Source organism: Bombus affinis, chromosome 1 (genome assembly GCF_024516045.1).
Source record: "Bombus affinis isolate iyBomAffi1 chromosome 1, iyBomAffi1.2, whole genome shotgun sequence".
Taxonomy (NCBI): Eukaryota; Metazoa; Arthropoda; class Insecta; order Hymenoptera; family Apidae; genus Bombus; species Bombus affinis.
Window position 1 is genome coordinate 4,615,576 of NC_066344.1, and position 25,936 is coordinate 4,641,511.

Consider the following 25,936-nt stretch of genomic DNA (forward strand, 5'->3'; position numbering starts at 1 on the left):
CTCTCCATTGGTTTTGAAAGATCTTGCCGAGATTCGGCTTCTCGCAAAAGCGACCGAACAGCTTCCTTCTGTTGAGGTAAATATTGATTAACCAATTGTTCAAGATATTTTAATCCCGGCAGTAATACGCCAGAAACACACTGATTACTCAGTGGACAATAAACCAAGACAGAATATGCTTCGACCAAAGCACTAATGAGATCGATCTTGCGACCTTGTTGCAACGCTGATGAAGTTATCCCCATTAATTGGGTAGCTATAACTATACAAAATTAAAGACTTTAATTTCGCATGTTAAATATTAAAAATGCAAATTTTTATAAAAACTTACCATCTTCTATATAATTTTGAGGACAATTAGGGGCAATAAATGCTAATGTTGAAACCAGTGGGAGTGCTAAAGTAGGCGGAACACCTTGAGGTTCTTTAGCAATGGTTTCTAAAGTTAAACGTGCTTTATCACGCATCTCTCTCACTTTACATTCCGTTATTAAACGACCGAGAGAAGGAATTGCAGCAGATCGAACAGTTCTGAAAGTATGTTAACTATGACAAATGTTCATATTGCTTCAAAATAGATAATTGACTTAATTAATTTTATTAAATGGTTTTATTATTATTATTTTAGTATTAAATAGTTAATTTGAAATAAACGAAATATTTACAAAGATATCTTACATATCAGGATCATTAACGAGCGTAACAATTGCAGGAACTACCTTAGCACTTGCTAACCGATCGGAAACGTGAGCTATTACACAACCAAATAATGTTGCGGTTGCACATCTTACAATGGGTCTTTGGTGCACTACCCCTATAAAAAAAGCATGAAAAACAAAACTTGATTACTAGATTTCTAATGAAAAAAAATAACAAAATTCTATCAAAACTATTTGATAAAACTAACCATCCCATAAACCACTAAGGACGTATTCTTGCATATGTTCTTGAGTACATAACATAATGATTGCGATCTGTAAACTAGTAATACTGGTGCCACTCATAGATAAAGCAACAAGGAACTGTTTTAAAGACTTAGAAACATCTATACCGTTTAAAGTGGACAATATAATTAAATATGTTGGAATTAACGTCAAACTCATATTTTTTTTATCTGTTGCAAGAGTCGTTAATTGTTGCTCAAGTTCAGTTACTTCGGATACGACTATCGGTTGGATCTGAAAGATAGAAGGTTGTTGATTATGCTCGTGATATAATATAACAATCAAACTTCATTAAGATATCAAAATTACCCGCGTTTGCGTGATATATCGCCCAAAACCCAAACATAAAGAATGAATATATGTTAAAAGAGCATTTAAAATGGTCTCCTGTGTACTTTCAACAGATTTTACCATTTCCAAAATGTCCAATACTCTGAAAGTGTTAATTGTAAGTATATGAAAGTATCGATTGAGAACTTAAAGGAAAAATATCAAGTACAGTGAGTTTGTAAACCACTCTAATTCTCCCCATGAATCATTCTCCCACGTATTTGCAAAAAACGTATTTAGAAGAGATCCTATATCTACATCTCCATTATAAAATAGCTTTGGATTGACGATATTGGAATGACACAAATTCAGGAATACGTCAGCTGTATAATAAAACATATGTAAAATTTAAAATGTCACAATTATTTAAATATTTTCTAGACGCAAATATACGATATACTCACGTATATCGGATGGTGTTCCATGCTCAATATAAGATCTAACAGAATCAGTATCTGCAATGCAGATAACCATATGTGGAAGTAAATATTGTAGTACCGCAATTGATGATACTATTCTTCCTTCGTCAACATGATCTTTGTTAGGCGAATGTTGAGAATACCCAGACTTTAAATGACTTTTTACTTTAGATATTATACGTGGTAATAAATGTGTTTGTAATCTTTTAAGACAGAGTGCCCATTGGGCTAAAATGGGTAAAAGCAAAGAGGATGCAACGTCAACGACGATAGATGACGTGTCATGAAGTGCCGTTAGTGCTAATTCTTCACACTGTAAAAATAAATATCATCGCTATGATACATTTAAATCTCTATTAAACGTTAAGTAACTTCTCTTTTCATATCGTACCTGAAAATATTTATCAGGATCATCCATTAAAGCTATCAACAGTGCAAGACTTCTCACTACACTAGCTCTAACTGTTGGATCTTTATCTTCAAGTAACATTTGCTGAAGCATGGAGAGCATTAAAGAATTTCTTATCCCAACTGACATGTATGGAGCTAATACAGAACAGCATTCAACAGCTAGCAACCTTTTCTCAGGATACTTATGCTGACTTTGTTCCCAACAAATGGTCAATATTTCTTCACCTTCCATTGGTTCATCTTCAAGTTTAGCCATAGCAACGAAACCTAGTATTAAAAGGAATAAATAAAAAGACATTTCTACTTAAAATGATTATATCATCAATGATAATTTGCGTTAATAACTAACCAGCTAAAATTAATTGCCTTTCATCTTCTTGTGGCCTTTTCTTTAGATTGAATAGCATTTGTAATAATTTTTCCCTTTCTGTAGAGTCATTATGAAGTCGAATTGCACTTAACATTAATGGTATTACCTCTTCGCGTTTATTTAAAATAACATTGGGTACGATGCGAGGTAACGTTTGTGCTAAAATATGAACGAGAGTATCGCGCGTAACTCCATTTTTGAAAACTTCTTCTGCTGCCGATATTACAGAACTTGGAACATTTACTAAACAATGTGATATTACTTCCATTTTAAATTTCAATGGTAAATGTCTGAAAAATATTTATTTTTTATAAAATATTTCTATATATTAAAAAAATATGCACATTATTGCGAAAAAATACAATACCTAGATGGCGGATTTGGAAGGATGGATGATCCTTCAGTAACGTCCACCCTAGGCAATTGAATTCTAGTCCATTCTTTATCTCCAGGATCTGTTTCACCAAGACTAACAACAACAGAAACGCTGTCGTCTTCCTCGGCTTCTTGAGTCACTGTCGACGTATCACGAGCTGGAGTTTCAAGGAGTTCAAACTTATCTGGAGTAGTAGAATTCGAATTTATCGTTTGTATCGTTCCGCTGCTACCTTGCTACATAGAAAATACATCTATTATAGGAATCTAGAAAATAAATCTTTTTAACATTTTTGTACACGAATTTAGTTTATACCTTAATTGGATTTTGAGATAGATTTTCCGAAGTGGCAATAAATTGTTGCAAGTCCAACCTTTCTTGTTCTAATAATGCAGTCTGTTGTTTAAGTTCTTCTACTTTTTTTACCTGTTAATGATACTATTTTTTAACAAATCATCCATACACCACATCATAGCAGAATGTAAAGTTTCTCATAGATACGATTTACAAACCATTTCTTTGAACTCATCCTTCTCTGCTTCTGTTTCTGGTTCTAATTCACAGAAATCAGTTTGTACACCAACACTTACAGAAGGTAATTTATCATATCCATTTGCCTTCATATATTCCCTATATATTTGTAATAATTCTGCTGGTTTTGGGATATTCAATCCTACATCTTGCCAATCTTCAAAATCTTGATTTCCATTTTCATCACTAAATGTAATTGATGTTAATTTGTAAGAACTTGCTAGCAGGTATTCATTAACAAGAAAATTTATAGCTCTTTGTTCATGAGGTTTTATGGGTGTTCCAATAACAAGATGCTTATCAGAGCATTTGTCAGGTGTAGTCCCTTCTGACTCTAAAATATTAAAATAAATATCAGTTCTTATGTCATAACTGATGTTATGAAATTGTAATAGTCAAACTGAAAGAAACCTGTTACTACAGTGAGATTTGCACGAAGAGCAGAAATACTTTCCCTGGCCTTTCTTAATTCAAATTCTAAAATTGCTACTCTCTCATCAACACCTGCACCATCTTCTGAGTATCTGGTCATATCAAGTGAGTCTAAAGTAGCCTGACTAGAGGACCTAGCTAATAAATTAAAATTCAGATATTGTATTACTCTTGTAATATTTTACGAAATTAAATACACAATTTACTTGAAGAAGTGAAATATGCACACAAATATGCATACATATAAACAAATAAGCAAGCTTTAATATTTAATCATAATTTTCTTTATATTTTTTAATTAATCTTTTTGTAACATAAAAATAAAGAATTATTACAATATAAATATAATGACAAAAATTTATTTTAATATTAAATTTTTGTATTGATTTCTATTCATTTCTTATTTATTTTGATTATTTATAAATTTGTATAAGAAAAATAAATAACTCCTCTAACATATATTTTATACATACGCATAGGAGTATATGGTTCTGGCTTAATACTTTGACTCTCAAAATGATTGGGATTTGAAAAAAATTCTCTTAAAATAGGTAATTCTTTTCCAGCTTCGCATAGTTCTGCGTGTAATTCCAAGGCCGTTAATAAAAGCTTTTCATTTAAAAGCTTGGTAGCAATTTCTTCATACGATATCGTTGGTTTTACAGTCGCACACCCTAAAATAATAAGTAAAAATCCAATATTATGACATTCTCACGACAAGAACGTCACATTATTAAAAATTAATATAGGATAATTTGTTTGCCCTAACGTTTGCCCGATGACGTGTATATATTCGATGGTACCAGTGACACAGTTTATATTCGTTAAAAACACGTTTTTATTTCAAATTGTGATTTTGTGTAATACACAAATATTATTTAAAAAATAGAAAGTGCAAACTTTTTTTCATAAAATTAAACTACCAAAAAATATTTATTACCTTTACTGTCTGTAGACAGAGGATCTCTAACCTCTTGTGTAGCACCAGCCATAGCTTTCACTTTGTTCGAACGTTAAGAGAGAATGACATGTCCATCTAGGTTGATGAATAAAATAGTAACCTACTCAAGCGCGTGCCATGCTTTCATTAATTTGATTAAGTATATTAATAGAAATCACTTGACTCTACGCAACACAGCAGAGCATTTAAGATGACAACAAAGCCATGTTACCCTCCGTGATGTCAGTAAACTAGCGCCTTTGAACTGGCAACTATGAACACATGAATTCTTAAAAGATCTCTCGCAATAATGTATTTAACTATTTGTATATCACATTAACATAAATTTATGCGACTAATACTATATTATAAAATTCAATTAGGTCAAATCGTTAAAGAATCGAAATAATGCATAATTAACTCCTCTTAATAGGTAAAATTAAATTTCCGTTTTTTTTGTAAGCATTTTGTATAATATTGTAAAACCATATAAAACTTAAACCTCTAGTTTTTAAAAAATATTTAAATAATTTATAAAGGTTCTAGTTACATGGTGCACTGAATAACACATAAAAGGTATAAATTTGTCAACATACACATGTACTTCAAAAACATAGTTCTTTATCTTTCTCAGTACAAGTTTGAAGCAATTTGAATATCAATAATTTCTTAGAAAAATTACAAATAAAATATAATTATAAGGAAATAAATGTGTATAAAATTAATACTTAAGCAGAACAAGTATTACAGATATAAGTGTTTTTGTATTATGTTACACTTAAAAGTCTAAACGATCCTGTGGCTTGCTGCACATGGAAAAACCTAACAAAGAATAGGGTCTGAAGTGTACCGAACTACGCTTTAATTTATTACAAAGTCACATTTATTAGTTCAGCTCAGCTATCTCAGCATCATCAATAATACGAACCTGTTGTTCTATATACAATCTACCTTCTGCGCGTCTTTTTTCAAATAATAATTTTTAATAAGTAATAATAGTAGTAATAACGTGTCTCAAATTTTTTCGAAATATTTTTCAATTTTTTTTCTTTTTTGCTTTCGCCTCGTTGATATTTTTATAAGTGTGCTGAAAAATCGGTATAAATGTAACTACTAAAGGAGTAATATTTTACCGTATTAATCATCGTAGCTTAGAGAAAACTCGGAAGGACTGTAACACTGTTTTATGTTATCCTATATTACTATTGCAACATTATTAAAGTTGGTTCGTTTAGATATATGGTCATCGAAAACCATTTAGAAACAAGATTGGCCGAACGGTCCATTCTAAATAACTAATACGAAATTATTAACATTTTATTCCTACAATTCGTTCAAGCACCATTGGCTGTTAAATATATGAGCGATTGAACAAATTGGATTTGATTACGTCTATAATTATTACTTCGTTCTTGTTTTACTATCACTGATAGATACTACTTTGTAAATGTCGATAATGAACTTCGATCGACCCTAGATGCTAATATTATTCTTACAACTAGATCACTACCGTCGATATCATCAACGATGAGTTTTTTTTCGTTAGTCTTGCCGTGTTTCTTGGTGTTGGTAGCTACGACACTTGATTCGTATTGATATCTTATTTTCTTAAACTTCTATTTATTTTCTATCATCACGTCATATAATTAACAACTAGTTTTAATTCGAACAATGATTTTTTTCGTTATATACCAATATATTCAACTGTCTCAGCAACCAACGGTAAAGTCAAAAACAGCATAAAATTCATATAAAGTATTACAGGTCTTCCAGAATTTTTCTAAGTTATAATTATTTTATTATATTTTTTCTAACCAGAAACCGCCATCTCCAGACTTCACTCAGATTGGGATCAAGAGACACAAGGCGGTGTAGTACTTTTTTTTTGATTGGTATCAATCTAAATCTAGTATTTGGACGAAGTGCGAGGATGGGTCGTGCGTGCTTTTGCTTTCTAAATCGAGCGTGCAAATCTCATAAAATCGTTTTACTTCATTTAGCCACAGATAGCTTACTTTCGTATTTTCTTCGCCAGTTAATAATTTATCTTCGTTAATTCATTTGATACATGTGTACTAGTCTTGAAAAAAAAAAGGAAAAAGGAAACAAAAATACGAATGTCGCAATTATGTATATGAATGTGTTTATGTTTGTGTGTGCACATATCAACATGTGTGTGAACAATGATTGGAATTTGTAGAGCAGCCCTGAGAAAGAGCGACTGACGCGCGTGGAAATAACGTGTAGGTGAATTAAGGCATGTTGCCTGTGTGAATTTGATCTGTATGAGAATGAACGTTTCATTGAACATGTGAATTTGGGAATTACTTATTATTTACTTTTCTTTTTTCTTTACGTTTACTTTTAACCTCAAGTCTTAAGGGCTGTGTGACGCGAATCTGCACACCCGTGCCTCGAATTTGTATACAAATGACAACCTTCAACACTAAATATCGATACTTCTGTAAAGAAATAATATCCGATCAATGACAAATTACTGTTCCAGTAAGATAAATATATATTTTTTTAATAAATATACTGAACTTACCGTCAGGCAACTCGTATAGTTTTCTAGGAAGAGAGGCAAAGTAAGGATGCCTTAACGCTTCTTCAGCTCCAATCCGTTGATCCGGATTTAACTGCAGAAGCGACGATGCCATACTATCACCTTCAGCAATATCATAGAGTCTAGGAAATGAAAGACCCAATTTTCGTGGAGGATAGAATCCCAGTCTATGTGGTTTATATCCTGGCAGGTGTGTGACACCAGGCCAAGTTTCTTCGGTAGGAGTACCCAATACTTTGAATATTTTATCAAGTTGGTCGTACGTACAGCGTACACCTGGGAATGTTGGTTCACCAGTCAACATCTCCATAAATATGCAACCTACTCCCCACATATCAAGCGAGGTAGAATACTCTGTGGAACCCAAAAGAACATCAGGTGGCCTGTACCATAATGTCACAACTTCATGTGAGTACGTATGTGACGGTACAGATTTAGCTCTCGCTAAACCGAAATCTGCTAATTTAAGTTCTCCTATTTCACTGATTAACAAGTTTTGCGGCTTCACGTCTCTATGTAATACTCTCCTAAATTAACATACGATAAATTAGTTATTAATATTAAATTCGAAAATCTTAAATTCATATGTACGCGTGGTTTTACCTGCGGTGACAATATGCCAATCCTCTTAATAATTGAAATAAGAATAGTTTAACATTTCGTGGATCTAGACCACCATTACCGCTTCCATACCTCTCCATATATTGCGATAGATCAGTATGAACATATTCAAAAACAAAAGTAAGAGTCTCGCGCGTATGAATTATATCGTGTAAAGTAACGATATTGCTATGCTTCAATTCTTTAAGAAGGCTTGCCTCGCGGATGGCAGTAAATGGAGCACCTTCTTCCTCTTGTAGTCTAATTTCTTTAAGTGCCACCATTTGATTTGTAAGATGACTATAGCCTTTGAACACTGTGGCATACGATCCTTCCCCTAATTGTTCCAGTTTTATATAAGCTTCGGATTTACCGAAAGGAGAATCTCCCTGCGAATATAAGCATAAACACTTGTTAACACTAAAATGTTGAAAGAATATAAGTAAATATGAGTCTAGCATTACCCCAAATGCTGAAAATCTCTTGGTTCTTCTAGGAGGTGGATCTGGCCCAAGGAAGACCTCTGACTTGGGTCGCGGTGGACGCCGAGGTCTTAAGATTACTCTCGCTTCTTCACGTATATCCTCGTCGAGAAGCTTGGAATCACTAGAAACGGAAAGCTGCCGATGCACTCTCTCATGGTCGCCCACACCTGTCCATTCTATGACATCCAATTTCGTCCTTAAAACTTTCTTTAAAATAACAGCAATAGGAATCCACGTAGAATCATAATTCCTCAATATTTTATTAATACATAAAAATTTTAGTGTATGTGCAATACATATTTAGTACAATACATTATAATGGGTCAATTTAATCATACTACTAGTTTCTATTAACTACTAAAGTAACAAATATTTACCACAGATATCAAACCCCGATGTAAATGTTTTTCATAACAGTTATCTATTTAACATGTTATGACTTCAAAAAAAAGATGGTATGTAGCTTCCTGATAAGTGCCAATGTGCACTATAAAAACTTAGTTTGATAAATATAGTTATTTGTTAAACTATTTATAGTCATACCATATATTATAAAAAATACAATACTTTCTTTTATAATAAATAAATTTTACACTTACCATAACGACGATCCTTATCTGCAGGTATATTGCCGTTTGGTTCTAAACGGTCTAGGAACTCCTCAGAATAGCCATTATACGGCAGTTGACCCCTGTTTGCAGCATCATCAGCCTCTTCTTTTGATATTGCTAAAAAAGACAAACCAATAATATTGATAAACTAATATTAAAAACATTTTTTATCAATCTTTACTACAAAATTCAATATTATTTTACAATACAAAGTTAATATCAATGATAATGAAATTATATTTGTGGAACCTTTTAAGTGTCTAAATAGACATTAATTCTTTTATGACTTATCTTTATATAATGAAAAAGTACTATATTTAAGTAATAGGTATTAAACTCTTTTTATCTTTTTATTTTATAAGGTATTTTACATAATACATTGATGTTGTGTAACATTAGATAATTTTGATTATACTTACAAAGTCTTCCAAAGCTGTGGCTAAGCCTTTTTTTCAGCTTTTGTACTCTGCTAAGAGCACCTCCTTTCTTCTCCCGCATTGTCACAGACCCTGTGCATAATAAGCGCAATCTTTAGCAACTGTAAATCAAAACAAAGATATATAAATTCAGACATTGGCGTACTATAATATATAACCAAGAAACTCAGAATAATTCAAACATTATGGACTATTACATGTGTGATGACATCATGCAGTGTGCAATGCCAGTGTTCCTCAATCTTATGATTAATAGTGGCAGGGATGTGTAAGATATGTTTGTCTTGGATAAAGTGCTATATATATATGACAATATTATCAATGAACACTTCTTTCAGAAAGAAGAATATATCTTGTTTATATAGATAACAATATTTTTTCTTCTGTTAAATAAAGTAAAGATTACCACCATGTAACAGTATGTTCGTTGAAACAATGAAATAGTAGAGCAGAAGAGTTTATAACTGCTTCTACAAATACAAACGACATTCTTTCTTAATTTATGTACCATATAAGTATGTATGCTCAATTCGAAAAGATAATAGCACCAGTTGTTCAACTGCATTGACAAAGTTATTCTATTGAAGAAAATTCATATCTAATTAAATTCATGAATTAATACATAACATGAACAATTGTTAGCAGATTATGATATTGAAACAATGATATGCTAATACATAATGATAACGAGAATTTGAAATTGATCATACATTTTTTCAAATATAAGATAAGTTTTTCTTTAAAAACCTATAGTTTATATCTTAAGAACAAATATCTTATAACTCTATAAACATGAATTCCATTGTTAGGAAGCAACAAATAATTAGAAGTTTGATAAATATATATATACATAAATACATGATGTGTATGGTTATGTGTATCACATATATAACGTATATACACCGTACAATGTACATACATGCGTATACGCACATGTGTTGTTACTACAGGTCAATGAACTAAAGAAAGTTTAGTTATAACGTGTGAAATAATGATAGATAAATTACGTTGATAATCTTTAGAATGACTACTGACTCCACATCTCATTTCACGGTGTTCCGCATGCTTCCCCGTACACAAAAGCACTTTTCTCCATTCACGCATCTGTCGCGATTCTACGAGTAACGTTTTCGCGGCAATGGAAAGACACTACAATATCCAGAGCATTCAAGGTGACGATGCACAACTTTGATACAATCTCACATCTGATAAACTCGTCTACGCGACTGAAGTTCGATAAAAAGCTTCGCCAAGAATGTACATGATTCGTTTCTCTCTTCGAAATACATACTGTCCGCCCCCACCCCTCTCGTTAGTAAACGACACGCTCTCCTTGCCTCTCTCTTTGCTGCACTCTCTTCGCCTGTCACTTTGTCTCTCTTTGTCGGACCAATGTCCGCCCCCATAATCGCGCAACTTTTGACACTCCGTCCGACTATTACTCGATTGTGTTTTACCGAGTCCACATGTGTAAACCAGAGAGATGATTCAATTCGCAATGAAACACGAACAGAGGGTAAAAACGAAAAGCGGTACACGAGCTTCGAGGACACAGTCTAAGGCTGCGGAAAAATGAAAAAGGGGGAGGGGGAGCAGCCGGGGGAATTAGTTCTGTGATAGTCGGATCTCGCGGGCGTCAACTTACCCTCTTTGCTCTTGGAGGCGGTGGAGCCCTTGTCTTGACAGTACATGATTACTCATTCGCTCGAACGCACGAAACACATCACATATGGGCGGTGACGCACAGTGTGTGTGTATATGTGAGAAGCTATGTTTCGTGGTGTTCCTCTCGGGCAGGTCAGGTCCGGCGAGTACCTCCTTCACCTTTCCCGTATCTTGTACGTCGGTGGCAGCGTACGATACTTTCCTAATGAACTGATCGCCATGAAAAACACACCACCGTCTTCCCGTTCACCGCTTAAAGATCTCGCGCCGTGCGCTCTCGCCGTGCTATACGCTTCGCAGATATTATCCCCGGTTAGACCTCACCGAACATTTACACGTTCTCGATTCAGTGAAATATCTCAAATATCTTTTGCAACCGGGTTTCTCTATCGCGACTTCCTGGATATATGGCGGGTGCTCGCGCACGCCACCACTACCTCGAATAACTCATCCGCGAGAACAAACTTCTCCCACGAAGTTCTCTATTCCCATAGCCCCACTACTGCCTCGCGCCACAGACAAAAGTCTGAAACTGGCCGATCTACGTTGGCCTGGGTATATACAACGTGCAACTAGAATGGCTACTCGATAGGATTTTCATACGTGTTCGTTTACACCCATCTGGATTTCGTTATCGTACTCTTTTGGTGCTGGAGTTACATTGTATATATTTCATTGCATTGTGTAATCTTTTTAATTAATAATGTGTATATGCGTCATAAAGTGAGTTTTTATGTTTATTTTGCAAAATAAATAAAGTCATCAATAACATATTGTTAGCTTTCATGTTACGAACAATATCAAATATTGAGTTTTTATTTGTCATATTGTTGACAAACTATTCTTAACACACGATTACATACTTGGCTAGTTTAAAATCTACTTTTCATTACTGTAAAATGTACCTAAACAAGTTCCTAGTATAATATAACCTTTCTGTATATTACATAATCATAGGCAAGCGTTAACCGCTTATTCTAGCTGTACCTAAATTATGCAACTTATATCTTTTTCTAATTCAATTCACTTCAAGTACGGACTCGCGTGTACAGTTAATTAAACAATTTTACCAAATATTTGCATTTAAATCAAATAAAAAGTGAGACAACAACTTGTTCTCAATGAAAATAGGACAATTATAATATCAAGGAATTAAAAATTAATATACTTGGAATAAAACAGTAACATTGAAATTTTTAGTACGAATATAGGATATGGATTAAAATCAAAATTTGCGCGTTTATGTCCATGGCGACATCAGAGCACGTGATTTGTTCTTTTTAGCAGTTATAGTTCCATTTTTATTCACATCTTTGTATATAGCATGCATATTGCGCATGCGTCTGCGATGGTTTGAGGCGTTGCGTGTTAGTGCATACTTTCGCGTTGTGAGTCGGCAAAAAGGAAAAGCTCAAAACGGGTTTTAAGACATTTCGATATTTAAGGATTTTTCGAATCGCGATTCAACATCGAGCGATGTCAAGTGTAGAAAAAAAGCCATTTCGTCGGCTGCCCACAGATGTTCAGCCTTACCACTATAATATCGTTTTGTCACCGAATCTGAAAACTTTTGTTTTCGACGGCAAGGAGGATGTGCACATTGACGTAAGCTCAGTCAATCTAGTTCACTCATTGGCATATTAATTATTCACGTGGCTTCTAGTAAATTTGTAATTTGAATGATAGAACAAAAAATATTGTCCATATGGCAAACATAACCACAAAATTTATATGCTATATATAAAACAAATTCTAATATAACCTTGAATGACAGTAAATTTGAAGGCATTTTTCTTATCTTGCTTTATCTTTATCCTTAAAATTCTGAAAATGTGTATGATTACTAAAAGTAGAACATGATAAGATAGTCATATGAAAGATATTTGATTTGATGTTTTATGCTAAGATGTTAAATGCTATGTTCTTTTAATTTTATTGTCACTTTATTAATTATGATTTTTTAATATTTGCAGGTCAAATCATCTACAGACACTATCGTTTTAAATTCATTGGACATTGATATAAAGAGCGTAATTTTTAATGATAATGATGGAAAAGTTATTCCAACAAAACAAATTGAAGTTTGCTCACCCGAAGAAACAGCCACTTTGGTATTTGAAGAAAAATTACCAATGGGTAGAAGTGGATACTTGAGCTTGGAATTTGTTGGGGAAATTAATGATAAAATGAAGGGTTTCTATAGAAGCAAATACATTGGGTACTACAATTTGTATAGAATTATAATAATATGATTCTATCAAATATTTATTTCATTATAAGAGTTATACATTTTTTTTATCATTTATTATAAGAATTTAACATTTTGTAGACAAAATAAGTACTATGCTGTAACTTATTTATGTCCTACATCAGCTCGTAGACTTTTTCCCTGTTGGGATGAACCATCATTAAAAGCTACTTTTACTATACAACTTGTGCTTCCTCGTGATATGTCACTTGTTGGTTTATCAAATATGGTAAGCAATGATTGGCATTTTTAAAATAACAAGGACCTTTTATGTGTTTGCAGGACCAATGGAACTGTTGAACATGCAGCTGTAACTCAATTCGAGCCAACAGATGCTAGACGTTGCTTCCCATGCTGGGATGAACCAGCACACAAAGCCACGTTTGATATTACTCTAAATGTACCGTCAGGTCTTACAGCACTTTCCAATATGGTAAGCAGCGCCTAGCACATGTGGTTTTATTTATTTTTTCTTTTGTTTTCTTTTTTAAATAAACATTAATATTATTAAACATATACATAATTTTAGAAGAAATATTTATTTATTTGTTGTAGCCTATTAAAAGCAAGGTAACGAATGAATCGGTCGAGACTTTAATATTTGAGAGGACACCAATCATGTCGACATATTTAGTAGCAGTGGTAGTTGGTGAATTCGATTACATAGAAGACAAATCGAGCGATGGTGTACTAGTACGCGTGTACACCCCGAAATCGAAGAAAGAACAAGGACAGTTCGCGTTGGAAGTAGCGACAAAAGTACTACCATATTATAAAACCTACTTTGGAATTGCTTATCCACTCCCAAAAATTGATCTTATCGCGATTGCTGATTTCTCATCCGGAGCTATGGAAAATTGGGGTCTAGTTACATATCGAGAAACTTGTCTTCTGGTAGATCCACAAAACACATCCGCTGTGCGGAAGCAGTGGATCGCTTTAGTCGTAGCGCACGAACTGGCGCATCAATGGTTTGGAAATCTCGTAACCATGGAATGGTGGACGCATTTATGGTTAAACGAAGGATACGCTTCGTTTGTAGAATTCTTATGCGTTGCTCATCTGTTTCCCGAATACGATATTTGGACTCAATTTGTGACAGACACGTACATCAGAGCATTAGAGCTTGACGCTTTAAAAAATAGTCATCCAATCGAGGTACCAGTCGGTCACCCTTCTGAAATCGATGAGATTTTCGATGACATTTCTTACAATAAAGGAGCATGTGTTATTCGAATGTTGCATTCCTACATTGGAGACGACGATTTTCGAAAAGGTATGAATCTCTATTTGAAAAAACACAGCTATGCCAATGCAGAAACTGGAGATCTTTGGGACGCTCTGGAGGAAGCCAGCAATAAGGACGTACGCAGCGTGATGTCCACTTGGACCGAGCAGCAAGGATTCCCTGTTGTCAGAGTTCAACATCGTCAAGAAGGCAGTGATCGAATTCTGTCTCTGTCTCAGGAAAGATTCCTAGCTGATGGTTCCGTGGATACCGGAAACAGTTTGTGGATCATACCAATTAGCATAAGTACGTCGAAGAATCCAGAGGAGTGTGTACTTAAGGCTTTGTTCGACGAGAAGACTAAAGAATTTCGAGTCCAAAACGTTCCTGAAGATCATTGGGTAAAGATCAACCCTGGAACGATCGGCTTCTACAGGACTCACTATAGCCCAGAAGCATTGTCTCTCTTGTTACCGGCTGTCAAAGATCACGCGTTACCTCCCTTAGATAGACTGGGTCTACTGGACGATCTATTTGCTATGGTACAAGCTGGTCATGCTTCTACCGTAGAAGTGCTTCAACTTATGCAAGCGTTTCAACATGAAGACAATTTCACTGTATGGTCCAGTATAGTCAATAGCCTAGGAAAAATCGGAGTTCTCGTGTCTCATTTGGATTTTGAGGATTCGTTCAAAGCGTTTGGACGTAACTTGATGCGCGACATCACCAACAAACTAGGCTGGGATCCTAAACCTAATGAATGTCATCTGGACACTCTTCTACGATCTCTTGTTCTTGGTCGTATGGCAGCATTGAACGACGAGGATACTATACAAGAAGCGAAAAAGAGATTTGAGTTGCACGTTTCTGGCGTCACGCTACTCGCTGCCGATTTACGTAGCCCTGTTTACAGGGCTGTACTCTCTGTTGCTGATGCCGACACTTATGAAACCATGTTGAGGCTTTATCGAGAGGCAGATTTGCACGAAGAGAAAGACAGAATACTGAGAGCGCTAGGTGCGATCAAAGATGAAACCTTGTTGGCCAAGGTTCTAGATTTCGCTATGAGCGACGAAGTCAGAGCTCAGGACACAGTGTTTGCTATCATGTCGGTGGCAATGACTTACAAAGGTCGCGTAATGGCTTGGGACTTTTTCAAGGAAAATTGGAAGACCCTGCTCGATCGATACGGTGGCGGTTTCTTGATTTCGAGATTGGTGAAATTCACTACGGAGAATTTCGTTACCGAGGAACAAGCCAAAGATGTCGAGGAATTCTTCAAGAACCACCCGACACCGGGAACCGAAAGAACGGTCCAACAGAGCGCCGAATCCATCAGATTGAACGCGGCATGGCTTGCCAGAGATAAAGACTCTATCAAGGAATACTTGATCACTCATGTTTAGTAGTACCATGAGTTATTTGTCTTGAGTTCTTGTCCTTACCTTGTTACAATTTCTCATACAATAGGAAATCTAAAAGGCTACAGTATGCCATTCTGCGAACGTTTTAAAAATAAAACACGAGTTGCTTCGAGTCAATTTAGAGAAAAAGAGAAGATTGCAAGGATTCTCTTGTAACACACGACATCGTAGAATTCGCCTTTACAGACATACATATACACGCGCATACACACAAACGGGTACACATATACAACAGTTGCTTCAAAGGAACCTCGAGTGCGTGCATAGTTGCTCGTTGTTTCGTTGCAAATTTCGTTGCAATTCTTTCGAACGAATGTACAGGAGCTACGAAAGGATATTACAATCTGTACTACCGAACTTTATCGAGTGACGACGGCATTTTTTAAATTGCTGCATTATATTCTTTGGCATTTACTTTCCCAGTCTTATGATTCACGTACGATGCAAGTTCTTTTCCCGATAAGTATGATGTCTCAAAACCGCGCACTAGTATTTACTACTTTTATAATATGAGTAAAATGAGTGAATCAAGATGAATAAAAAGAAAGAAAACAAGCGTGTAGCTGCAGAAACTCATTTATATCACGTACTATAACCGAGAAAATTGAAATAAATACTTCTACGCTTGTATCTTTACGACTACGTATTCAATTAGCTTTCTCCTTTCTTAATATTTAATATTATTAAAAATTTCATTTGATCGACCATATTCACATTTTATTAATCATCAAATTCATAACAACCAGAATCCACCCCTCGAGCCTCCAACCTATGAAAGTCTCCGCCTCCTCGGTATCTCGTGATTGAAGCACGCGTGGGCGAGCAGAAGTCATATCGGTCACTTAAGCGTCGTTACACGCTCGCAAGGTGACGGTTGCGGAGTACGAGTTCGCTCCTTATCCCCAGCATTGATCAGCTCTTTTAACCCGCGTAGGAGGGTTGCGCTGCCGTGAGTCAGCTTCCACTTTCGTTTATTAGCGCGTACACACGCGTGTATCCAGCCTGGTGGTTTGCGTCGACAAGTCGTCCGCCACCCTCCTTATCTCTCTCTTTCTCTCTCTCTTTTTATCTCCCTGCGGTGCTTCCTCCCCATCTCTCCGTATGAATACGAAGCAAACTCGAGTGGCCGAAGGGATGAGAGAGCTAGCCGGGCCGGGGGCACACGCGCTCGGACGGAATCAGTTCCCGTGGGTATTCCGTGGTCTCGAGGTTCCCAGGAGCGCGCACGCGACCCGGGACAGGGGACACACGATCAATACGGGAACTTGGCGAACTCCTACAACGATACATCGTGCGACCACTACCAGCCCTGTCCTCTCCTTGCCTCGACGAGGACGACCATCCGAAGGGCCGCCTCCTCCTCGCACGTGTGCACGGATTATTACGTACACGTGTGTCCATTTAAGTCAGCCCACCCCGCGCGTGTTCCACAGGATGCTCGCGGATTTATCGTTGAAAGCGATGCAGCGACCTAACGAGAAGAAATTGCCGATGGGGATCGTTACGGGTTGAGCTCGATTGTCGGGAACAGTCCCTTTTTCGAGGTAATGTCCCCGGAACACCTTATTCGCCAACAACTTCGTTGGCTTTTCCATTGCATCTCGTCGACCAAGGAAACCTTTATTGGGCCATTCTATTTCTTGTAATAGGCACCTGTGCTGGCAGGTACGAACGCGCGGGATATATCACCTATTCGAATCGTTTTATCGATGATTAAGACTTTATACTCGAACGCCTTGGGCAATTTAGCGTGATGTATGCGTTGGACCGAGGGTGAAAGGATTATGGTATCAGATGGATCTCCCGGATTGGAGATCGGGTAGAAGGGCTGGCGTAATCGCTACAAGTTTTTAGGGTAAAACTTGGAGGAGAATGGCAAAAGTAAGATGTATATGAATTTATTGGCGATATTTTACGAAAAGGCTGCGTGCTTTGGAACATTATATTTATGAAGAAGGAAATATATCCTCGAGTTATACTTTTACCTTTAGCTTTCTTCGAAAGGCTGAGATTTTCTGTTGGATAACTACTTACATAAATATACGACTCTTCTCTTATTTCTCTTCAGCGTTGCGCACAGTGGCGAGCATAAAAATAGAAACAGTCCTAATTTTATTTGTAATTATTAATCGAAATAAAGACAAACATTGTTCTACATTATAAGAAAAAAAAAGACATTTCACGATATAATTAGTTGAAATTACAATTTTCCTCTTTATACGCTTTTTACAGCTTAAACGATATCTTTTATTTTTTTTTTTTTTTTTTTTCGTTAATCAACTAATCTGTTAAGGGGAAGGATCATCGTTGATGAGAAAATAGTATACACAAAAGTAATCGTATGGACACAGTTTGTATTTTATTTCGCGCGCGAGCGAGCATAACCAGCTCGCACATCAAATATACTTACACTTTACAGCCTTTCAGTCTTCGCGAATATACAATAATTACGGAGAAAATTTCTAAATTATAATATGAAAAGCAATAACAATGATAATCATGTAATAATAATATAATATAATAATAATAATAATATATAATCGACCGTTGCGATTAATGTAATAATTCATAATACAAATAAATTCGCTTTATTATCTACAAGGGGGAGTTCAAAATAATACATGCTCTGATCAACGCGATGATAAACATTTCTCTTCCACGCGAAAACTACGAAAGAAAAGGAAAGGCGATCCATTCACGACTGATTGTGGGACGAGGGGGTGGTACTTACAATTAAAACGCAGGTGATCAATTCGATTTCGATCTTCGTCGATCCTTAAATATACATTCGTTCCTCTAAAACGAACATTTATAGAAAAATTTCCTAGATTTCGAACTAAACTATCAGAATCGATCGGAATTTCTTGTCGAAACGAATAGTTGCAATATTATAAAATCAATCGATGCGAAGAAACGATCTTCCTATATGTTACAATTCGGAGTTACGAAACAAAGTAACAAGAGAATGATTAAAAAAAAAAAAGAACAACGCGATCGTCGTTTACGATATCAAGAAACGAGACACATGTAACACAGTTCGGATTAGGAGAGGATTATAAGAATCGGAGAAGGGTGGTCGGAAGGCGGAGAGAGTTTGGTGGATCAAAAAAGAAGTGAATCGATTAAAAGATGAGAAAAGGGGTCTCGTGCGAGGAATGCGGTGAGTTCTATGTACAAGTATTTACATCTTTACTCGAAGAAAGAAGTTAAGATCGGCCGTAATCGGCCCGCTTCGTCGTCCTTCTTTCACGTCGTCTTCGTTCTTCTCTTCAGGCGCCGCGCCGCCTCGAGACGTCGAGCGCATCCCTATTCGATGTCCTCGCTCTTTTCTCGAAACGCTTGACAAAATCCCGTTCTTCTCCCGAATACCTGAACATCAGGATACCTTTCATCCCTGTTTCCCTTCTGGACCTTCGAAATCTTCAAGAAATCTCTATACAGTCGAAGACGAGCACAAAACATGGTTGTAGCAACGTTCTTCCGGTGAAACGCTACCACAATGAGCCGAGTTCTCGATTCAACTCCCCGAAGATGACTCGAACAATCCCGCGACGTCGAAACACGGAGGTCAAGCCGTCAGCCCACGAGGACAAGAAGCTCGCAGCGACCTGAACCTCACTGGAGCTCGTTCGCCGATACAGGTCACCGTTCCGCGACCATTCCGGTGATCGTGGATGTTGACGATGTTGTCGTCGTCGTTGGAACGGTCGTCGGGGCATTCAACAACGGTTGCAACGGTTGCCTCGGTGTCGTTTTCGCTACGGTGGATTCGTGATGAACGTTCGTTTCCTCCAGGGTCGTCTGAAGATCGCAGATGTACTCGATCACCCTCTGGATAACCTCGAGCTTGGATAACTTCCGTTTCCTCGGCATGTCAGGCACCAGGGATCTCAGTTTCGTTAGGTAAGCGGCCACTTCTTCTGCTTCCAGGTCACGACGAGTTCCGTTGATGCCCAGGCTGCTGTGCAGAACACCTCGACTTGGCGGTACTCTGCCGCCCACTGGGCTTACCACCATCGCTTTCATGTCGTACGCGTATATGCGTGTTTCTTACTTCTGGTCGATTTTCAGTCGACGCGAGAGTTCGCTCGCTAAACGGCACACAGTCAGCAGTTAAGCGGCAAAAAAGATGTGGGTCGTCGATTAATTCGATCGGGCAGCACACTTTCCGAAATATGCGGCTGCTTATCTGCCGGACGCCAGTGCACGCACCCCGTGTATTTATCGATCGAACCAACCCACCAAAGTAAGCGCACGAGATAGCGATAGAGACTCGCGCGATCTTGGTCTTTCGTTCTTCTTTCTAATTCCGTCCACTTTGTATGCCGCTCCTTTTTCCTTTCGGTGAAGTTTGACGATTTACAACACCAACGTCACACACTATTTCTATGGCTGTCTGTGTTATCGCAAGATAGTTACACTCACGTTGAACATCGCCTTGATCGAACTGTTTGTTAATTCGAGAAGAGAAATTTTCTGTTTCCGAACGCAACGAGTGCGCAAGAAAAGAGCGTGCAGCGTACTGCTTGTAACGTACACGTTACGCTCGACGGATCGAAATCAACTGGCCTCCGCCCCTCACCTGCGCGCTTATATAGCTTTCCCCCACCCGGTACCGTTCTACCCGCGACGCCTCCACTATCCATACGGCGCAATCGCTGCCCGAATAAAATAGCGTTGGACTCGAATCGCTCACGAAACGAATTGTTATCTGACCTATTTATATATGCACTTTTGGTAAATATTTATGTATAGGTAATTTCTTTTTTCTTTTTTTTTTTCTCTCTTTATTTTCAATCGACTGAAAGAAATGGCCGCTATTTGCGATCGGAGATAATGTAATCGATGATAATCTTGTTTGCACTGTACTCGATTGCGCGGGCTATTTGCCGGTACATGTGAACCGAGCGTCGATTTCTTTAGAAAAATTATTTTACTGAGAAGTATAAAGTGATATTCGTGTCGCATCGATGCTTTGTTCTTAATGTCGACTAGATTGGTTTATTAAAGAAGAATGTTGATATTTATTTATATTTGAAGATTCTTTTATCTAATTTTTCCTTTCTTCTTTTTATTTTAAACTTTAGGACTTGTAATTGTCGCCATATATTTTGGTACGTAGTTTAATAAAAAGAGATATACATATTGGCAGAATATCGCGTAGGTAATTCGTTTCAAAATATGTAAATTTAATTTATTCGTCAATGTATAGCTACAAATACAGACAAAGCAAATATTCAGCTTTCTTAATCAGTACGGAAATACCAAAATAGTAACGTATAAAATGTGTCACATGATATATCACTTTCTATTAATATATTCTTTCCACGGATTAATTTCCTGCGGTATGATCGCATACGTATTATGTAGCCCAAAGTCATACAAACTACCTAAGAACTTCAACCGTACTTCCTTACCCATACCAGGTGTACACAACTTCTATATAACCCAAAATCCTGTACAACGACCGAACACCATATTGTACGTACAAACACGTTCCCAAACCATCGATCTCGTCATTCTTCCAAACGACGTTCTGTTACCCCCTTAAGGCATCCCTTATATTCCATTCACAAGCTGTAGCCAGCAGCTAACCGAAGAAGCGGTGAAAAAGGACGAGGCAAGACAAACAGGAGAAAAGAGGGAAGAAAATCCGACAGAAGCGGACGGGTACACGTATCGTGAGCCGAGGCGACGAATAATTCGCGGAAAGGCGCGAGCAGGAACGCCGCCAGGAATTCCTGCTGGACGCCTGCTCGCTATCTCCGTCACCTCCTCCCCGGCCATGGAGCTTGTTCCAGCGAAAATCGTTCGGCTCGAAGCCAACCGTAGTCGGGGGTGTTTGACGACCATGGGACCAGAGGCGTCGGCGGGACAAGCCGGGCGTGGAAGAGAAGGGCGACGCCGCTAAAGCTAAAGCTGCCCACGACGAGAGGGACACGGGTGGCGGCGGCGCTTGAGGGGAGGGGGCAAAGGCATAGCGGTGTGGTGGCGGGGTAGGAGAGGGTGCGCGCTAAGGGTTCTAGGCGCGGGTGGAGGGGTGGGAGAGCTGCACGGCTGTACGCGGTCGCGGGGAGGGGGGAAGGGGAGACACGACCATTGTTGAACGTCCGGCGGCGCCAGCCACTAGCCATCACGGCTACCACCACCATCACCAACTCGCGTCGTCTCACTACCACCATCGTCAACGACAACCACCGTCCTCTCATGCATGCTCATGGTTCACGAGCTCTCGCGGCACCGTGCACCGCCAACCTGTACACCATGATTCCGGCTACGGTTTTCTATATATGTACGCGCGTGTATAGCATATCTATATATACGTGCACGCATATATGTATACATGCGCGAGGTGCCCAGCGCCGAGACTCTTTCGCCTTCTTGACTTTGCGTGCTAGCGCGTATACATACGACTCCACGCTCTCGTGGTCTTCCTCCGATCGCCGGTTCGTCGATCTCGCTCTCGCTCCTCGCGACTCTCTGGTTACTTCGGCGTCTCGTTACCGGTCGCCGGGACAAGAACCCATCCGTTGTCCGGCGCTACGGACACACAGCGAGCGGAGTCCTTTATTATGCGCTACGTTTCGGATACGAGTCCCACGAGACGTCTCGGCGAAATTGCGTTGGAGGAGGAGGCGGGAGAGATCTCTGATTCGTAGGGTGAGTCGGTGCTGATTGCACGAACGCGGCGGTGAGGATACGAAGAAGTTTCCTATATGATATACAGAGAATGGATATATGACACGAGGAAGGTTGATGTTAGAACTAGATGTTAGAATCTCTTTTTGAATATAACAGATATACAACTTTTGTAAAAATTATTATTTCGCTGTAGCTGCTCTGATATTACTTCGCCATGCATGGGATTTTAAATAAAACAGCCTTGCATATTATTTCATCCTCACAAAATTACGTACATACAGCGTGAACTTGTTTATTTTCTATATCTTCTAATGTATTCAACTTCGGTAAAGAGTTCAATAAGAAGTAATTCGTTAATAGCTATGTAGTTAAAAAAAAACTCAACGAAAAATAGCTAACAAGGTTCTAGTGTCAGGATATATATGAAGCTTATGAATATATATCAAGATTAGGTACGTTCGCACTTGAGTATAATTCGCTGTGGGCCAGTTTGCCTCATGGTTATGTTTATGAACGTAGCTAATGTCCGTGCAAAGTTCACGGCGGCGGTGAAGAACCGAAAGAACCCAGGGTTCAACATGATACAAAATGTAGAGCAAAGTTCACATCTGCAATTGTGTATTTTAGAACTCATTTTGATAGTAGTGGTGTTTGCAGAATTTCAGCGAACTAGATATACTTCTGAGTTTTCTGTACACTCGAATCATTATCAGTTGAGAACGTCGAAAAAGATTAAAATTTCTAGAATTTCGGAAACTTTTTTAATATTTCTCGATAGAGATGAACGATATTTACGTTAAAATCAAACAGATAAAACATTTGTACGTTTACATTCGATCGTCGAACGAAAATGATGCACGAGTATGACACATCGCGATGAAATTTGTCAAGCACAGTTACACTCGAATACTCACGTACCTATTAAACATTCAAAATCTCCTATCTTTAAAACAAATTTATATAGAAAATCTTATTCGTGTTTACATCTCATTTTCTCGCATAAATCGCTTTCTCATCGAAGCTAGCAGTTACGAAGCATCTCACGTAACAAGCACGCGTAACATTCTCCTATAGAAAGAAAATTAAAACTCTGGAGATAGAAGATAACGTTATCTAGTATCGGAAAAGGATGAGATCTTCGTGAGAAAGCTGCTTCGTGGTAAAGCTGTTTTTTCATCGATGTCTAACGAGGAAGAAGATTGAATATCTTCGCGAGCAAACTTTGTCGAATGTTGGACGAACAGGTAAAAAGAAAAAAAAAAAATAGAAGAGTAGAATTTCTAAGAACGAGAAAGAAGTAAATATACTGCTGTAGCGGATAAAATAAGTTTATGCTCAGGAGAAACACGCGGCGAGAGTATAAAGCGGAGAACGCTGAGAGAGATGCGAGTGTGATAATCGGAAATGCAAAGCGTAACGGAGCGCGCCTCATTGCGCGTGAAATCTCGTCGTGATAAAGATTTTAGATATCACGGAATAGTTGGCCGAGTTGGAAGCCGCGATTTTCCATTCGGCTAAAAGCGAAGGCGTGAGTCGAGTCGATCGAGAGGAAGAATATGGGAGTTAACGGTAAACGTGGAAGAAATACGTAATTCGCGAGCTTTTGCTAATCGAGGAGCTGCAGACGACGACGCGCGCCGGATGTTCCGTTTAGCTGTCGGTGGAGCGCGAGACGAGCAAAAAAGAATAACGAGGAGAAATAGAAAATGATGTGGTAATAAGAATTGTGGATGTAATTAAAGCGCTAAGTAGCATGTAAGACGCCGTGACGTTCTGACATGTTAACGCGATGGAATGGCAAGATAAAGGCACTTCAAGTCCTAGGTAAATATTTTTAACATAAAATGATGGGTTTCGATTCTCTCTTTCTGCGATTAATAAGAACGTATGGGTGTTTTTGCAAGATTGAAGTTGATTTTCTTTGAAGTCGAAACGTATTAATGTACTTACTTCATGTTCAGCATACCATTTTGATTATAATTATTTATATATGTGTATATAGTATACTTGTGCGCACATCAGTTCTATTGTATTATAAGTAACAGCTAGTATGAAAATATCGTTACATATAAACCTTCTATTTTTATATAAAAATTATAAATATAAAATTAATATTTTTACTATAGCTTTAGGCGAAGTTAAAGTTAAATCAGGCTGTTGAATATCTTTCAACTTTTTGCTATTCTTTTAGATAGATATCCGAAGACTTCGTATAGATTATGTGTATAATGACTTTTTATTTCGATGCCAAATCATAATACTTCAGCTGCTGTCAGTGCGCAGCTATAATCAGTCATTATTACGCCATCAAACAAATCTTACAAAAAATTGTTCCAATTTATAGCAGCTTTTTGTATCACGGGGAAAAAAGCTATTAATAAATCATATTTTATCTAATCGACATAAATCAATCATCACCCTTTCTCGATCAGATACCATCAACGATTTTGCGTAAGTTAATCTGCATACGAGCGGTGAACTAAAACCATGGAATTTTCGATGCTTATCTTCGTCCTTTTGCAATAACGCGAAACAATAACGCATAACTTGACAATGCAGTAATCACACCTTCTAACATACTTGGTGCGTACGTACGATTATCGAGCAATGACGATCGCGTATAATAATCAGTGTCGTTAGTTCGACGAACGTGAACGATATCTCGATGAAGAGATCGTTGGTGTTTGTCGATGCAGAGTCAACGTTAACCGGCACGAAGATTCCATGGAAAATTACAGGGAATAAAATCGAACGAAACGCCCGTGAGACTCGGGCACTTGCGCGGTTACATACCTGAGCAACCGGATCTCATTGACTTCTTGACCTTCGAGTTTAAGAAATGGAGTTCCCTTGACCTGGGAATAAATAAACTGACGAAACCGCTGCCCGGCAGTATCATTTTAGCCCAAGTGTATTTATACTTTTCCCCGGTATCGTGGCTCTATTACGCGTAAGCAAAGTATTAAGTGGTACCCGGTAATTGAAACTGGATACCGCGCACGCTGTTCCTTTATCTGTCATTACGGGATCGCGAGTCGGAGAACACCAGTTACCGGTAACGACCGCGAGCACCCGCTTTTAACCTCGTTTAATTTCGTTAATTAATTGTTACAATCGATCGCCTTCGGCGTCTCTATTTAAGCTTCCGTTTCTCGTTACACGTGTACCGAGCGAAAAACCGCGTTTACGTTTATAGTCGCCGGGGTTATCTGGATATGTTACGAGCTTAATTAGCATCAGAAATGTAGCTTCGCATTAAGTTCCAAGGGAGATAAGT

The 25,936-nt window shown here is 37.8% G+C and overlaps 4 protein-coding genes across 10 annotated transcripts in view; 1 reads left to right on the forward strand and 3 right to left on the reverse strand.

The window, feature by feature from the left end:
• The window catches only part of LOC126916365 (RAB11-binding protein RELCH homolog), a 9,987-nt gene extending 4,777 nt beyond the window's left edge, over positions 1-5,210 (reverse strand). The window contains exons 1-15 of the mRNA XM_050722085.1: positions 4,754-5,210; positions 4,287-4,487; positions 3,793-3,951; positions 3,363-3,715; positions 3,166-3,276; positions 2,842-3,086; positions 2,454-2,764; positions 2,085-2,371; positions 1,679-2,006; positions 1,444-1,597; positions 1,254-1,377; positions 908-1,178; positions 679-814; positions 332-531; positions 1-262 (exon numbers count right to left, since the gene is read on the reverse strand). Of these exons, the coding sequence (XP_050578042.1) occupies positions 1-262; positions 332-531; positions 679-814; positions 908-1,178; positions 1,254-1,377; positions 1,444-1,597; positions 1,679-2,006; positions 2,085-2,371; positions 2,454-2,764; positions 2,842-3,086; positions 3,166-3,276; positions 3,363-3,715; positions 3,793-3,951; positions 4,287-4,487; positions 4,754-4,805 (3,194 nt within the window). The 5' untranslated portion in view covers positions 4,806-5,210. The remainder of the gene's footprint in view (positions 263-331; positions 532-678; positions 815-907; positions 1,179-1,253; positions 1,378-1,443; positions 1,598-1,678; positions 2,007-2,084; positions 2,372-2,453; positions 2,765-2,841; positions 3,087-3,165; positions 3,277-3,362; positions 3,716-3,792; positions 3,952-4,286; positions 4,488-4,753) is intronic.
• A 144-nt stretch (positions 5,211-5,354) lies between these two features.
• LOC126916387 (cyclin-dependent kinase 14) lies at positions 5,355-11,651 on the reverse strand. Of its 6 annotated transcripts, none has more exons than XM_050722170.1 (7): positions 11,098-11,651; positions 9,435-9,524; positions 9,004-9,132; positions 8,384-8,580; positions 7,923-8,308; positions 7,302-7,846; positions 5,355-7,215 (listed from the first exon to the last, which is right to left on the reverse strand). In XM_050722170.1, exons 1-7 carry the CDS (start codon positions 11,141-11,143, stop codon positions 7,124-7,126), a joined length of 1,485 nt encoding a protein of 494 aa, XP_050578127.1. In that variant the 5' UTR covers positions 11,144-11,651; the 3' UTR covers positions 5,355-7,123. The 6 variants fall into 6 exon arrangements, with proteins under 6 accessions (XP_050578127.1, XP_050578145.1, XP_050578136.1 ...); XM_050722188.1 differs by having other exon boundaries at positions 9,435-9,553; XM_050722179.1 differs by lacking the exon at positions 11,098-11,651 and adding an exon at positions 10,488-10,985.
• Positions 11,652-12,446: 795 nt separating this feature from the next.
• On the forward strand, positions 12,447-16,653 carry LOC126916368 (puromycin-sensitive aminopeptidase). Of its 2 annotated transcripts, none has more exons than XM_050722108.1 (4): positions 12,447-12,722; positions 13,091-13,335; positions 13,447-13,594; positions 13,921-16,653. In XM_050722108.1, exons 1-4 carry the CDS (start codon positions 12,594-12,596, stop codon positions 15,997-15,999), a joined length of 2,601 nt encoding a protein of 866 aa, XP_050578065.1. In that variant the 5' UTR covers positions 12,447-12,593; the 3' UTR covers positions 16,000-16,653. The 2 variants fall into 2 exon arrangements, with proteins under 2 accessions (XP_050578065.1, XP_050578056.1); XM_050722099.1 differs by lacking the exon at positions 13,447-13,594 and adding an exon at positions 13,648-13,798 and having other exon boundaries at positions 12,448-12,722.
• A 1,698-nt stretch (positions 16,654-18,351) lies between these two features.
• On the reverse strand, positions 18,352-20,611 carry LOC126916435 (DNA-binding protein inhibitor ID-2). The gene has a single exon (XM_050722276.1). The coding sequence runs from the start codon at positions 20,041-20,043 to the stop codon at positions 19,660-19,662; it is 384 nt and encodes a 127-aa protein (XP_050578233.1). The 5' UTR covers positions 20,044-20,611; the 3' UTR covers positions 18,352-19,659.
• Positions 20,612-25,936: the final 5,325 nt, after the last annotated feature.

Excerpts from the sequence above, each read along its gene's own strand:
- LOC126916368 (XM_050722099.1), top strand. The coding sequence starts at position 12,594 with ATGTCAAGTGTAGAAAAAAAGCCATTTCGTCGGCTGCCCACAGATGTT. Across the intron at positions 12,723-13,090 it reads AGGAGGATGTGCACATTGAC|GTCAAATCATCTACAGACAC; the intron begins GTAAGCTCAGTC and ends TAATATTTGCAG. Across the intron at positions 13,336-13,647 it reads TATAGAAGCAAATACATTGG|GACCAATGGAACTGTTGAAC; the intron begins GTACTACAATTT and ends ATGTGTTTGCAG.
- LOC126916435 (XM_050722276.1), bottom strand. The coding sequence starts at position 20,043 with ATGAAAGCGATGGTGGTAAGCCCAGTGGGCGGCAGAGTACCGCCAAGT.
- LOC126916387 (XM_050722160.1), bottom strand. The coding sequence starts at position 10,556 with ATGCGTGAATGGAGAAAAGTGCTTTTGTGTACGGGGAAGCATGCGGAA. Across the intron at positions 8,581-9,003 it reads AGATAAGGATCGTCGTTATG|AATGGACAGGTGTGGGCGAC; the intron begins GTAAGTGTAAAA and ends TGGATGTCATAG. Across the intron at positions 8,309-8,383 it reads AGAGATTTTCAGCATTTGGG|GGAGATTCTCCTTTCGGTAA; the intron begins GTAATGCTAGAC and ends TTATATTCGCAG.